Here is a 16,206-nt window from a genome sequence, read left to right as displayed (position 1 = left end):
CTGGCAACAAAATTGTGACTAGTGAAAAGGCTGAATGGCTAGTGACTCGGGAAAACCACTAGCCACAGTGGCCGGTGAGCAAAAAAGTTAATGTAAAGCCCTGACACACACACACACACACAAAAAAAAATTCAGATCTAAAATGTGAGAGTTGTAGTGTGATTGTGTACAACTAGATTTAACAAGAAGTCAGAGCTCTCTTTTTACAGACTGCGGAATAATAACTAAAAGAGAAGCAAATGGAGGGAATACAAATGTTCATAAAGTTTATTAAGAAAACGCATATTTGTTATCAACTTTTTCATTTTGAAAAAAAAAATATTTTAGTTAATAGGATATTATATTTTATTCCAATCTTTACAAATGTGGGGAAATAATTATTGTTGGTTATTAAGAAAATGAAGTAAATATATATAATTTTTTATTTAACAAAAGGAATATTTAAATTGATTTTAAAATGCGAAGATAGATGTTGCATCTTCATCTCATCTCATTTTCTGTAGCCGCTTTATCCTGTTCTACAGGGTCGCAGGCGAGCTGGAGCCTATCCCAGCTGACTACGGGCGAAAGGCGGGGTACACCCTGGACAAGTCGCCAGGTCATCACAGGGCTGACACATAGACACAGACAACCATTCACACTCACACTCACGGTCAATTTAGAGTCACCAGTTAACCTAACCTGCATGTCTTTGGACTGTGGGGGAAACCGGAGCACCCGGAGGAAACCCACGCGGACACGGGGAGAACATGCAAACTCCGCACAGAAAGGCCCTCGCCGGCCACGGGGCTCGAACCCAGACCTTCTTGCTGAGAGGCGACAGCGCTAACCACTACACCACCGTGCCGCCCACGCTGTAAAAACAAATAATTATAATTACAAATAATATAAAATAAATGAAAATATTCCAAGGAAATGTATAGAAAAGGGTTATCAAAACCTAATAAGAGTACTATTTACAAATTGTATCATCCAACATAGCAGAACTAGGTGTACAACCACTTCTTAAAATAATGCAACTTTAAGTTATGCTTAAAAATGGATACTGATATTGTGCATCGAATTAAATCGAATTGTGAATTCGGCGAATCACGACACGCCTTTTCCCAAGTGAGGAATGTGTTCAGGTAACAGAGTTGAGACCAAAATGTACATTTTCCATCACTGATAATGGACAACTCATGGAAAATGATGTTTCAAGCATGAAATGTGAAACGGATTCATACATTATTGCATAAATAATTTGCTTCTTAATCTATATTTTAATAATTTATATTTCAAGGTACAATATTACAGGTGAAAGTTCTACAGATTTTGTAGGTTTAAATTATTTGTAAATGGAGTAGATTATTTATCTGGAACATGAGTACAGGTTCTTGTGTCTTGTATATTTACTCTACAGACCTATTTGTGAATCCCGGACTCAACCATCGACCTATTTCTAATCTCCCATTTCTATTAAAACTGCAACATGGAATGTTAAACCTCTCCAAACCTTCTCATGATGGTCCACTGAGACATCTCTTGCAACTTGTCGTGAAAGATCTTCCTCTCTGCTGTTTCTGTTGCCCTCAATCTTCTTATTTTGATGAACCACGGTGAATCATGACATTCATGTCAATTTCCTTTTCACTGCTCTTGGATGATTTACATCTTGTCTGGCAGACTCTACTTAGTATTCATAGATAAATGTAAATTCTCTTGCATTGTGCACAAAGCGAGCTCCAGGAAGCTGCATGGTTTGAAGACAAGGTTGGAGATGGAGTGGAAGATATTGAGTGCCCTGCACAGAGCCCTGACCTTCACCCCATTGAACATCTTTGGCATGGAGCCTCCTCATGCAAAATCAGTTCCTGACCTCACTAACACCCTTGGAGGTGAATGAACACAAATCCCCTGGGCCACACCCCAAAATCTAGTGGAAAGCCTTCACAGAAGAGTGGAGCCTATTATCACAGCAAACAAGGAATAATTCTGGAACATCATGTTCAGCAAAGTCATACAAGTGTGATGGTCAAGAGTGCACATGGTTTTGGCCAAAAAGTGTACATAACCAACAGTGCCCTCCACAATTATTGGCACCCCTGCATTTAATACTTTGTACAACCCACTTTGCCAATAAAACAGCACTGAGTCTCTCCTAGAACATTTTATATATAAGGTTAGAGATCCAGAGCAGGGCATCTGACCAAGCCCATTCCTCTTTACACAATCTCTCCAGATCATCCAGGGTCCTCGGTCCTCTCTGTGCTCTCTCCTCTTCAAGTTTTCACTGGGTTTCAGCTCAGAGGACTGAGATGGCCAGGACAGAAACTTGATTCTGTGCTCAGTGAAGCATTTTTGCATTGATTTGGACATTGGATCATTGTCATGCTGGAAGATCCAATGATGACCCAGTTTTAGTTTCCTCTCAGAGGCAGCCAGATTCTGATTTACTACAGTATGTCCTGGTGTTTCATGGAGTCCATGATGCCGTGGACCCAAACAAGGTTTCCAGGGCCTTTGGAGGAAAATCAGCCCCAAAACAAACATCACAGAACCTCCAGCATATTTTACAGTTGGAATCGGGTTCTTTTCCTTATAGCCATCCTTCTTTTTACTCTTTTTACACCAAACCCACTGTGAGTGTTTATGACCAGAAAGCTCCATTTTTGTTCCATCAGACCAAAGAACACGGTTCCAGTCACAGCTGTAGTAGTATTTTGCAAACTTCAGATGCTTACGTTTGTAGTTAACTGACAGAAAAGGTTCTTCTGGATCCTTCTAAATAATCTGTTGGCTGGAGGTGGAGTCTGATGGTGGTTTTTTTTGGAGACTTGGAAACCCCAAGATTTTACTTTTTCTTGTAATTCACCAACAGTGATCTTTGGGGATTTTTTTTTTTGCCTCTCTTACCCTCCTCCTCATTGTACAGTACATGGGGGTAAAATAAACTTGGCTCCTCTTCTAGGCGAGTTTGTACCAGTTTCAGTTGGTGTCCACTTTTTTTATTATTGCCCTAACAGGACATAGGAAATGAACATTTTCAGGCGAGGAGCTTTTTTTTTTTTTTTATACCCATTCCATGACTTATGAAGGTCAACACACTTCTCCTCCATTTGGTTTGTGTGTCTCTTATCCTTCCTATGTTGATGGATGACTAAAGGAATTTGGCTTCTGTCAAACTCACCTCATATTTGTTCCCCAGTTAATCAGGAAGTCATGGATGACAGCTTGAAAAGTTCCTACTGTACATACTCCAAGCATCTCATCTCATCTCATTACCTCTAGCCGCTTTATCCTGTTCTACAGGGTTGCAGGCGAGCTGGAGCCTATCCCAGCTGACTACGGGCGAAAGGCGGGGTACACCCTGGACAAGTCGCCAGGTCATCACAGGGCTGACACATAGACACAGACAACCATTCACATTCACACCTACGGTCAATTTCGAGTCACCAGTTAACCTAACCTGCATGTCTTTGGACTGTGGGGGAAACCGGAGCACCCGGAGGAAACCCACGCGGACACGGAGAGAACATGCAAACTCCGCACAGAAAGGCCCTCGCCGGCCACGGGGCTCGAACCCGGACCTTCTTGCTGTGGGGCGACAGCGCTAACCACTACACCACCGTGCCGCCCTATACTCCAATCAACTCAAAAAAAAAAAAAAAAAAGAGTACAATTTAAATGGAAACATGCTTCAGGTAGATTGTGTTCACTATCATTCCCAGGGGTGCCAATAATAGTAGCACATGTGTTTTTTTTTTTTTGAAAATAATTTCTTGATGAAGGGGATTTGTTTGACTCTGAATAAATTTATTTCAATTAAGGGTCGGACTTTTCTCATTTTTTCAGTGTGAGATGAAGCGACTTCAACAAAAGGTAGATTTTTTTTCTAACCCTTTTTACTCATCTTTAAAAGGAGTGCCAATAATTATGGAGGGCACTGTATATGTGAACACACTCATCAGAGAAAGGGTTTTACAGAACAGTTTCTTGGACTGGAATTTATCATAATTTAATCAAGAAAATATCATGCACTGTGATAAACATTTTTTTAAATTCTGTCATATTTCAGTATAAAATTTGTCATGAATTTAAAAATACAGTGTGATTTCTTCGCTCGAGTTCGTGTCGTTTTATTTATAAGATTTATAAAGGAAATTGAAATGTACTTGTATCATAATGAGACATTTAATCTGACGCATACGTCAGGAAACAAGCTTTCCAGTGATACGTGACGTGACGTGATGTGAAATCTGAAGTGGGCGGAGCTTCACACCTTCCTCACAGTGCTGTTTTTCGATAATTCGGTGATGGTGATTGGACAAAACCAGTGAAATAAACGAAATACTATTGAGTTGAGACATTTTATTACAAAAGTTTGAGAGGAGAAATGGTTTACGTGCTACAATGGTCATTTCGAACTGCAGTGTCTTGCTTAACAGTATATTTTAGAAGATTTTTGTCAATATAAAGTTCAATATTTGTTGAATCTGATGCCTTAGCATTGAAAATCTTTGACCGGAATCTCAAATACAGCCAAAAGAAGAAGAAAAAGAAGAAAAACAGTGATATATTTAAATAAATATCTGTTCAGCATCTTTTTGGTGATGTATCTTGATAGAACAATCAAGAAAACATGTTTAATATTCACAATTCTGTTTTCACGACTGATCACATTTTGAAGAAAAAGTAGCCCCCCCCCAAAAAATAAAAGGGTCGTGGATGATTATTTAAGGATAGAAGTGACGATAAGAACCTTGCTGAAAATGTTTTAAAAAAAGAATTACTCCTAAAAGAATCCCAAACTCAATAATGAAACCTTCATCTTAATCTTAAATACGAAGAATTCAACACCATCCTCACAATATTACTGCGTGATGCTGATTTTACAGCAAACCCATCTCCGTTCAGCTAACATTCAAAGAGAAACAAATTCATTATAATAAAAAGCTGATATGAAATTCATATCTAAAATTCAAATCTTAGTTTAGACTTTAAGCTGCAAGGTGCATTGCGTTTTTGGTCAGAAATAAATTCTGCACTTCTCCAGTAGGATCGGAGTTAAATCTTCAAACCGAAGCCCACATGTTCAAACTTGTGTCTATATGCAAACCAGGACGAGTGGATTCTCCACAAAAAACAACAACCCAAAACCAATAAACTCTCCTTTCAAATCACATCACTGCCTTATTTGATTTATTTATACGTTCAGCAGAAGATGAAAATAAATCTCAAAAAAAAAAAAAGTGACCGACATTCACAATTACTTTTTCTGTTCAGTTGGTGGCTCTGTCGAACACCGAGCAGAAACGAAGTCCACAATCAGCTCGACACAACCACTTTATTAGGAACACCCCTCCATCCACCTGCTGTTTTATGCAGTTCTCTAATCAGCCAATCCCTTGACAGCAGCACGATGCATAAAATTATCCATCCACCCATCCATCCATCATCACTTATCCTGTGCAGGGTCATGGGCAAACTGGAGCCTATCACAAGTCGCCAGATCAGCGCAGGGTTCACACACAGAGACAAACAACCATTCACACTCACATTCACACCTACGGTCAATCCAGAGCCACCAATTATCGTAACCTGCATGTCTTTGGACTGTGGGGGAAACCGGAGCACCCGGAGGAAACCCACACGGAAACAGGGAGAACATGCAAACTCCACATAGAAAGGCCCTCGCTGGCCGTGAACCCAAGACCTTCTTGCTGTGAGGTGACAGCGCTAACCACTACACCGCCATGCGGCCTGCATCAAATCATGCAGATACAAACCAAGAGCTTCAGTTAATGTTCACGATGTTCAAACATTAGAACGGGAAAAATTGTGATCTCACAGTGTGACTTTCTTTCACTGTGGTATGGGTGTTGGTTTGAGCCAGATGGACTGGTTTGAGTATTTCAGAAAAACTGCTGATCTCCTGGGGTTTTCACACACAACAGTCTCTAGAGTTTATACAGAATGGTGCGGAAAACAAAAAACACATTTTGAGTGAGTGAGCGAGCGACAGTTCTGTGGGAGGAAACAAATGCCTTGTTGATAAGAGAGGGTCAGAGGAAAATGGCCAGATTAAAGGTGGTTTGAGCTGCCAGGAAGGATATAGTAACTCATATGATCACTCTTTACAACCGTAGTGAGCAGAAAAGCATCTCAGCATGCAACAGCAGAAGAACATATTGGGTTCCACTCCTGCAGCCAGGAACAGGGATCTTAGAATCAACAACACATTCCTATTGAAGTGTCCAGTGAGTGTAATAAATCAGGATGTCTTAATGACCCTTTTCTTCTCTTAATGAGAAAATAATTAACTAATGAGATTTCCAGACATTCAGGATGTCACATAAAAAAAAAAAATCAATATCAACCATTAAATTTTATAGATTTTAAACTTTTGTTTTATGTCGGAAATTTCCATCGTGAGCCAAGCTGAAGAACCTTTCAGGACTTTATGAATCTTATTTTAGAGACTTCTAGTCAATTTAAGGCAAATCTCATTTCGCACTCATCAACTCTTATGGAAAAAGAAAACACAGACACATGCAAGAAATATGAATGAATGAATGAATGAATGAATGAATGCATTTCGTCATGTGACACCCTGGAGTTGCACCAGTGAATTTAAATAAAATCATCAATCATCATGTGGATCACATGTGATGGTGTGAGAAATCAAACCACATGCCCTAAAATGTGTGTGTGTGTGGGGGGGGGGGGGGGGGCTACAGTACGTGTGAGAAGAAATGAATTGTGTTAGAAAATCAAATGTGGGAAAAAAATAATAATCATGAAAAAATGGAAATGGGGGAAAAGCACATGCATGTGAAAATAAATAAATAATTAATAAAATAATACGTGCACTACACGTGAAACGTCCCCCAAAAAAAAATTTAATAACACTTGTCAAGTTCATGTTGCTAAACTAAACACACACACACACAGTCATCATAATAAGGGTTCTCATAATAATAATGACTTAAGTTCTAATAATGATAATGACTTAGTGTCTCATAATAATGAAATATGAGACAGTATCTCATTATTATGGATCAAGTTCTCAGTGACTTAATATCTCATAATAATGACTTGGTATCTCAATTATGAAGCACGAGAAAGTATCTCATCATGGCTCAAGTTCTCAATGACTTACTATTTCATAATAATGAAATATGAGACAGTATCTCATTATTATGACCCAAGTTCTCAATGACTTACTATCTCATAATAATGACTTGGTATCTCAATTATGAAGCACGAGAAAGTATATCATCATGGCTCAAGTTTTCAATGACTGAGTATCTCATAATAATGAAATATGAGACAGTATCTCATTATTATGACCAAAGTTCTCAATGACTTACTATCTCATAATAATGACTTAGTATCTCAATTTTGAAACATGAGAAAGTATCTCATCATGGCTCAAGTTTTCAATGACTGAGTATCTCATAATTACGAATTGTTATCTCATAAGTATCTCATTATTATGACTCAAGTTCTCAATGACTTTCTAGCTCATAATTATAACTTGCTATCTCATAATCACGAAATATGAGAAAGTTTCTTAGAATGACCGAGGAGCCTGTCATTATGATGATAAGTTCTCAGTGACTTACTGTCTCATGATAATGACATATGAGAAAGTTTCAGTAGGCCATCTCATTATTCAGAAAAGTTCTCACTGATGTCCTCTCAGAATTATGAATTGTTATCTCATAATAAAGAAATACGACAAAGTATCTCAGAATTATGACTCAAGCTTATTATTAAAATAAGCTGATGGACTTTCTCATCTCATCTCATCTCATCTCATCTCATCTCATCTCATCTCTTCTGATTATTACGACTTAGGTCACTGTGAGACTCTTGACTTTTTTTTGAAGTGGAGGTTTCCAAGAGCAATGCCAATCAGATAAGCAACTCATTCTGATAACAAACACGTCATGTCGTGAAGAGAAACCGAAACATGCAATGACGTCATGACATCTCTCTCTCTCTCTCTCTTCATTCCACCAAGTCATGATTTAAAGTCCTGACAAACACCAAAAAACACCGAATTCGCGGCTCTCAGAAACACTCCGATTCCCTCATCACTTCACTCTTCAGAGCACAGACTCACGAGTTTGTTGATTTTGTTCAGTAGTTTGTTTTTCCGGACTCAGAGAACTTGTTCCACCCTGATCTGACTGAGTGTTACAATGTAACTCAAAGCTTCTCAGATCTTCTTGATACAAACTATTAAACACAGCTCTGGGTTTACAAACACAAAAATGATGGAGGCAAATTCTAGTGCTGTTATATTATAATAACAGGATAATTGTTTTATAAATAGATATGAGATGTTTTAATCAATGCGCACTTGATCAAGCTTGATTCCGACTTTAAAGCCGACATAAGGGACTTTGAAGCTCCAGACAGCTCCTGGGGTTAGTGTGAGAGTGTTTGATGTGAGGTGTTGGGTTATTTCAGTTCAGCAGGCATGCTGGGGTTTTATCTGTGTGAAACTGAAAGATTAAAACAGCCCAAGGCTTCATGTGGACCTGGTGTGGTGTCACACAGATCAGAGGGTGCACTTACTTTTACCCGTTAAAGGGCTGATTTCTTTTCCGTGCATGCACCTCCCTCCCTCCCTCGACTTCCTAATTCCTTCATTCGTCAATTTCTATAATAATAATTAAAAAAATAATAATAATAAAATTCACAAATCTCTCTAAGAGCACAAGCAGTACCTCGTAAAGCTCCCCTGAAGCCATCCTGGAGTGCCGACCCGGTTCCGACCTGCCTCTTCGGGCTGATTGCTGCCCCCTCCACGTTCCTGAGTCCCGGTAAAGACGCGTATTAAACAAGCTGCCGTGTTCCGGAGCGCTCTCTCTCTCTCTCTCTCTCTGTGCTCAGGCAGCCGCAGTAAAGCTGAGCTGATCAGTAAAGCAGGCAGTGTTAATCGAGTGCGGCTCTGATGGATCACTCGAACACACCTCACCTCCAAGAAAGCTCCAGGGACACCAGGGGTGCTTGCACACACCACTTATTAACAACTAGGTCATAGAATCAGGTCACCAACACCTTCTGGAAAATCTCATCTCATTATCTCTAGACGCTTTATCCTGTTCTACAGGGTCGCAGGCGAGCTGGATCCTATCCCAGCTGACTACGGGCGAAAGGCGGGGTACACCCTGGACAAGTCGCCAGGTCATCACAGGGCTGACACATAGACACAGACAACCATTCACACTCACATTCACACCTACGCTCAATTTAGAGTCACCAGTTAACCTAACCTGCATGTCTTTGGACTGTGGGGAAAACCGGAGCACCCGGAGGAAACCCACGCGGACACGGGGAGAACATGCAAACTCCGTACAGAAAGGCCCTCGCCGGCCACGGGGCTTGAACCCGGACCTTCTCGCTGTGAGGCGACAGCGCTAACCGCTACACTACCGTACCGCCCGTCTTCTGGAAAATAATGATCTGAAAAGGTGCAGCCTAAGGGGGTACAAATTTATCAGGTTTCAAGGCAAAAATTCACTCCTGGTTACATTTCTGCCAAGCTAGGCAGCGAAGAAAAAGAAAAAAAAATCTCGCAGAACTGGAGTCATTTTTAAACTCGCTTTATTTCTTAATTAACGTTTGATTCAATTACGTTTTCAGTTTTATTCGCCGTATATCATGACTCGTTGCTTGTTTTATCTGTAACCGCTTATTCCGTGCAGGGTCACGGGGCAAGCTGGAGCTGACCATACACTACCATTCAAAAGTTTGGGGTCACTTTGAAATGTCCTTATTTTTGAAAGAAAAGCACTGTTCTTTTCAATGAAGATCACTTTAAACTAATCAGAAATCCACTCTATACATTGCTAATGTGGTAAATGACTATTCTAGCTGCAAATGTCTGGTTTTTGGTGCAATATCTCCATAGGTGTATAGAGGCCCATTTCCAGCAACTCTCACTCCAGTGTTCTAATGGTACAATGTGTTTGCTCATTGCCTCAGAAGGCTAATGGATGATTAGAAAACCCTTGTACAATCATGTTAGCACAGCTGAAAACAGTTGAGCTCTTTAGAGAAGCTATAAAACTGACCTTCCTTTGAGCAGATTGAGTTTCTGGAGCATCACATTTGTGGGGTCGATTAAATGCTCAAAATGGCCAGAAAAATGTCTTGACTATATTTTCTATTCATTTTACAACTTATGGTGGGAAATAAAAGTGTGACTTTTCATGGAAAACACAAAATTGTCTGGGTGACCCCAAACTTTTGAACGGTAGTGTAGGCGAGAATTAAGCGGGGTACACCTTGGACAAGTCGCCAGCTCATCGAAGCTGACACACACAAACGACCATTCACACTCACGGTCAGTTTAGAGCCACCAATTAACCTAACCAGGGCCGTAGCTAGGATTTTTCAAAGCGGGGGTCACACACTGACTGGCAGCCTGAGTACATTATGCAGCAAAAAAATAATTACCATTGCTAGTTGTAGGTAGCTTAGAAACCGGCTCTTCCATTATTGCTGTTTCCTCCACATTTTCTTGATGTTGTGTTCTCGAAACGGCACACTTAGCTTCGAAGCCATAAAATCCAACTTTGATGGGGAAAAATATAAACTCAACAAAAATAAAAACTTTACACTCGTTTCAAAGTCAATAATTTGAACATTTTGGAAAATAGGTTTGAAATAACGATTGTATTCAATTATCTTGTCATTAAAGATGCTATAGCATACAGATCATGTTTGTCATGGAATCGGTTCCACCGGAAATGCGACGACAATGTCCATGATCAAAAACTGTGAGTCACAACTTAATGAAATCATGTCAATATCGGGTGTGTCCTCCATGGGCGTTCACAACTGCGATACAACGTCTCCTCATGGATTGGATGATGCGTCTGAACACAGTTTGGGGAATGCGCCTCCATATTTGTACCAACATGGCACCAAGCTCCTGCAAGTTCTGTGGAGGGTTCCAGTGGTTCCTGTGGTGCCAGTTTGATGGAGACGTGTCTGGAGATTATGGATGGTCTGTCGACTGCATCCCATAACCCTCGCAACGTCAGTGACGGATGTTCCCGTATTCAGCATGCCAATGGCACGTTCACGCTGAATGTTTGACAGTCGTGGCATTGCAAATTAACCAATAATTAACCATAAAACCTTGTTTTTCTGAGATGACACTCTACTCTGCTACCGTGAGATCAATTGCACGTGTATCAATAGGTCACATCACTTGTGTCACGTGGAAACGTGATTTTAGCGTGCAGTGCTCTCGCACGTGCTACGTAGGCCCGACCAGTAGAATGAATGTGTGACGTAATACCCTTGACGATGCATTTAACCATAATCACAACAAGAACTCTTTCAAGAAAAGTTTCTAAACACTATTTGAAAAATAATGAGTGTCAAGTTTTTATTTTTGCTGAGTATATAATACATTGCTTACCTGTCTTCACGTCGCAAGAAGGAGGAAAGTTTCGCTTGTTTTGACATGGCAAATTATTAACACAAGAGGAAATACTCGTAGTCCGCAACTAAAAAGACTGCAGCGACACTGGTAGCTTGAACATGCTTTCTAGTGCTATCGTGTCGCGCTTGCACAGAACGGTGTCAGTCCTGCGCGCCTTGGCTCGTGCACCTGAAGGCGTGCCTCCCACGCGCACACCTAACGAGATCCGGCATGCGCACCGTTAACAAAGAACACCTGTCTTTAATCAATGAACTATGTTTGGGCTATTTAAAGACTGCGCCCATGCAAGGACGATGCGAAGTATTATGCCGCGTCTAGTGTGCCTGAGAGAGCCTTGTTCCCTGTCCCGGTTCTTGTTGGCCTCCTGGTTTTTCGACCCCCGTTTCTTGTCCCTTGAGCTTGTACGGTATAGTTTTGCCTCTGATATTCTTTCCGCACATCGATTGACCTCCTGCCTGTTTCCTCGATTATGACTTTGCCTGCTGTTTCGGACTGTTTGCCTGTTGTGTGCATTTCACGCACTTTATGCTCATGTTGCACTGTGTATTATTTAACATATCTGCACTTACATCTGCCTCTCCCGCACACACTCTGACAAACTGGGTTTTCGCACCCAAGCCACAGGAAGTCCATACAAGGTTATAGAAACCCTAATGAGGCTGAGGTGACGATCTAGTTTAAAAAAATGTTAGAAAAATTACAGTGGGTGCTTTTCTAATATTCTTATGCGGCTACTGAAAAAAATGCATGGGCTGACAAAGACACCCCTACATGTTTGGACTGTGAGAGGGAATACGGGGAGAACGTGCAAACTCTACACAGAAAGGCCCTCGTCAGTCTCTGGGTTCAAACCCAGAACCTTCTTGCTGTGAGGCGACAGTGCTAACCACTATACCACCGTGTATTGGTGTATTATATTACACTTATTGGCCTTTTTGGTTTTTAGCCATGTTGAATAGAGTTTGTTTGCTCCACGGTAGGCGTCGCTTATCTGCGCGATCTTCACGAGACTTGTGTGAGACTTAGAGCGACACAGTGGTGTAGTGTTTAGCACTGTCGCCTCACAGCAAGAAGGTCTTGGGTTCACGGCCGGCGAGGGCCTTTCTGTGCGGAGTTTGCATGTTGTCCGCGTGGGTTTCCTCCGGGTGCTCCGGTTTCCCCCACAGTCCAAAGACATGCAGGTTAGGTTAACTGGTGACTCTAAATTGACCGTAGGTGTGAATGTGAGTGTGAATGGTTGTCTGTGTCTATGTGTCAGCCCTGTGATGACCTGGCGACTTGTCCAGGGTGTACCCCGCCTTTCACCCGTAGTCAGCTGGGATAGGCTCCAGCTTGCCTGCAACCCTGTAGGACAGGATAAAGCGGCTAGAGATAATGGCTGGATGGATGGATTGTGCGAGACTTCAAATGTGAAGTGTCAGAGCTGCCATTTTGAAAACTGATTACACAGCAGCCGTATCATTCCAATTTAGATTAATTTCGAGATTTGCCAGCTTCATCAGTGATGGAGATTATTCCATACAACTTCGAACCAACGTGGAGTAGAGAAGATTTGGAAAGATGACAGGATAAGGATGAGTCCGTCACGCTGGTATTTACATCATTACTGTCGCACAATTAAAACGTGCCAGATCAGGTGGCTGGTGGGTTTTCAAAATAATAAATACATGCATGTATTTTTGTAATAAATACATATTATACTGAGCGCATTTCCCACATAATCCTCACTAAGGTTTCGGACAGCACTACAAAACGGCGCCCCCACTATATAGTGCCCTATACAGTGAGTAGGGACCGATTTCGGACACGGGGAAAACTTCCAGCTTGATTATGTCAGCATTCGAAAGAGGGCGCGCGTCTTTTGACAACGTTGGCAGATGTCGGTCACTTTGATTTCCGCTGTACATTTTACTTCCGTCCTACGATGTCTCGCACAGGTCTCAATGAATCTCGTTTACGGCCATCGCTTTGACATATGGACTGATATATTACAGAGCATATTTCAAACACTCATAACTTGCTATAGCAGCGACAAAATAGCGATCAAAAATGTGTGCCGATATTTAATAAAATGAGATAAATAGAATTTTGATAATAAAAAAAAAATTGCCTTCAGTTCTCCTTTAACAGAATTGCTTACAGTAGGGGAGAGTGGCAAGACTTGGGATGAGTTCTCAGCTTTTGTAGATGGTGTGAAATTCTTTTTTGGGGGGGCTTTTTCCACCTTTATTGGATAGGACAGTGTAGAGACAGGAAATGAACAGGAGAGAGACAGGGAGGGATCAAGAAATGACCCCAGGCCAGAATCAAACCCAGGTCCCCAGATTTATGGCATGGCGCCCCATCCACCTGAGCCACGACACCCCCGATGGTGTGAAATTCTTTGCAGGTCTCATCATATTCATATCGCATGGGGAAGTATTTACTCTACCCTCTTCTTCCTTTTTTCTTCTTTCCTGCCTATTATGCCTGCTGGGATGTTGGGCAGTGACAAAGGATGACCACTTCTGTCTGTCCTGTGCACCAAGTCTGGTTCAGGGTCTTCATTTCTGACCCTACCATGCATCGCCAGGTGTTATTGGGTCGCCCTCTCTTACGCCGTCTGACTATACCCTCTGACCACATTTTTAACTAACATTTTAAACAATTTTCTATTTGTAAACCACAAGAAAAAAACCTGAAACATGATGAAGTGACCCAACTCTCCCCATTTGGACATTTTGAAAAAAAAAAAACTTTGAATTTTTTTCCCTCAGAATGAAAATTGAATAAATAACACTATTTATTTTCTTCGTGGTCCGGTTTCCATCAAATCCTGAGCTCTGATTGGCTGGCGAGCGGGTCTGTGTCCTACGGTATGGGCCCCAGTTACGGACCCCAGTTACGGACCTCTGGTGACTCGCTCATTCACAACAACAACAAACATAGTAGCAATTTTTGTCAACATTTATTTTCACTTTTCTCAGGAGAATAGCATTAATTTTACAGCATGGATAGCGATAACGACAGTGTTCACAGCGAAAGTGAGTTTTACTACCCTGAGGAAGAAGAAATAAAAGAAAACATTTCGGGAGAAAGCTAAAAACCTGTAACTGTTGCTAACGCAAAGCAAAAACATGGCTGAATCCTGAATGACTCCTATTTGTATAAATAGGGGACTACATAGGTGGCAAAATGTAGTTTTTTTCCTGGCATGGAAGTGCACTTGTATACCGAGGAGGAAGCAATTTGCATTACAGCCGTGAATGAGGATTCAAAATGATGGCTTGGCTCGGTTTTCCCTTTCGGGCACTCTCGTTTTCTGTTAGAATTTGGTAAAGAAAAAAAAAAAATATTATTTACCAGCTTAAGGTCAGTCCGTATGGTGAAACACCGTGACCTTGGCCTTGAATACTGAACTTGGCCCAGAGGGCCTCGCTCAGTACTTTCAAGACCTCAGTCACGGTATTTCACCATACGGACCTCCCAGCTGCTAAATAACATATATATCTGTTACAGTAGCTCTCGGCTACAGATTTTAATTCCTAACAAACCCCCAATTCACCAGCGTACATTACACCATCAAACAGAAGTGGAGGTGAAGGAGAAAATACAAGTTTGATTGATAAAATATTGATGTGCACAAAGCTTACTGCAGTGTCTTGTATCAAGCAAGAATGGACAAAATTTCCAATTACAAAACTGCAACAGTTAGTATCCTCAGTTCCCATACGATTAAAAACTGTTATGAAAGGAAAGGTGATGCAAGACAACAGTAATAATGCATCTGTCCAAACTTTTTTTTGAGTGTGTTGCAGGCATCAAATTCTCACTTTGTTTATAATACACGATTGAAAATGTTTCTTTGTCCATTTGTCAGCGAAACAAAGGTTCACGTGAATTAATAAATCACAGATTTTTGTTTTTATTGCATTTTGGGAAATATCCCAACTTTTCTGGAAATGGGGTTAGTAATATTTCCAGCTATAGGATTAGAAATAAACCATATAAATAATGATTAAAGCTACTTATAGAGATCTGTTTACTAATTTCAAGCTTTTGTAGTCTTGTTCTATTGTTGGATACTTTTTTTCTAATGTAAAGCATTTAAACATTCGAGAAAGAAGCAAAATGAGCAATCTGCCAAAAGAATAAACAAAGAAAAAAGCATTGAAGGTTGAATAATAACAGGCTGAATAATTTTATTATATTCAAATTATAATAATTTCATCATCAGATAGATTCAAATTCAAATTTTATTTGTCACACACACACAATCATACATAGTACGATATGCAGTGAAATGCTTAGTGCAATGCTCTGTCAGGAGTAAAGACAGTTAAAAAAGGAAAAGTAGTAAAAAGAAAAGGAGTAAGGTAGAAAGTAATAAATAGAAACTCTGCAGAATATATACAGAATATACAGAGAGAGAGAGAGAGAAAGAGAGAGAGTCACTGGCCACTTTAAAACAAGATGATCTTTCAGATTTTTCAAGTGTAGGTCATAACAATAATTTTCCGCGACACCCAATTATTTTTGTTCAGTGGACCAAAAGCTCCTGAATTCGAATCACAGATTTTCAATTTTATTTGTTTTTTTTAATAGAACAGTTAATGAATTTATCTCCATGTGATCTTAAATTCTCTGCTATTTTTTCCTGCTTCACCATGACCCAATCCAGATTCAGATTCAGATTCAGAATATTTATTGTCATTGTTACAAAAAAAGAACAACGAAATTTCGTTTGGAGCTTCCATACAGCAGAGTTGATAAAG

General features: G+C 40.5%; 1 protein-coding gene across 1 annotated transcript in view; it reads right to left on the bottom strand.

Annotated features, from left to right (window-relative positions):
• Positions 1-8,860, bottom strand: part of LOC132887691 (chromodomain Y-like protein 2) — a 111,648-nt gene extending 102,788 nt beyond the window's left edge. Inside the window, exon 1 of the mRNA XM_060923206.1 lies at positions 8,721-8,860. Within this exon, the coding sequence (XP_060779189.1) occupies positions 8,721-8,744 (24 nt within the window). The 5' untranslated portion in view covers positions 8,745-8,860. The remainder of the gene's footprint in view (positions 1-8,720) is intronic.
• Positions 8,861-16,206: the final 7,346 nt, after the last annotated feature.

This window comes from Neoarius graeffei, chromosome 6 (assembly GCF_027579695.1).
Source record: "Neoarius graeffei isolate fNeoGra1 chromosome 6, fNeoGra1.pri, whole genome shotgun sequence".
In the NCBI taxonomy this organism is placed as follows: domain Eukaryota; kingdom Metazoa; phylum Chordata; class Actinopteri; order Siluriformes; family Ariidae; genus Neoarius; species Neoarius graeffei.
The sequence above is the reverse complement of the archived record's forward strand: the minus strand, read 5'-3'. Positions and strand labels throughout refer to the sequence as shown.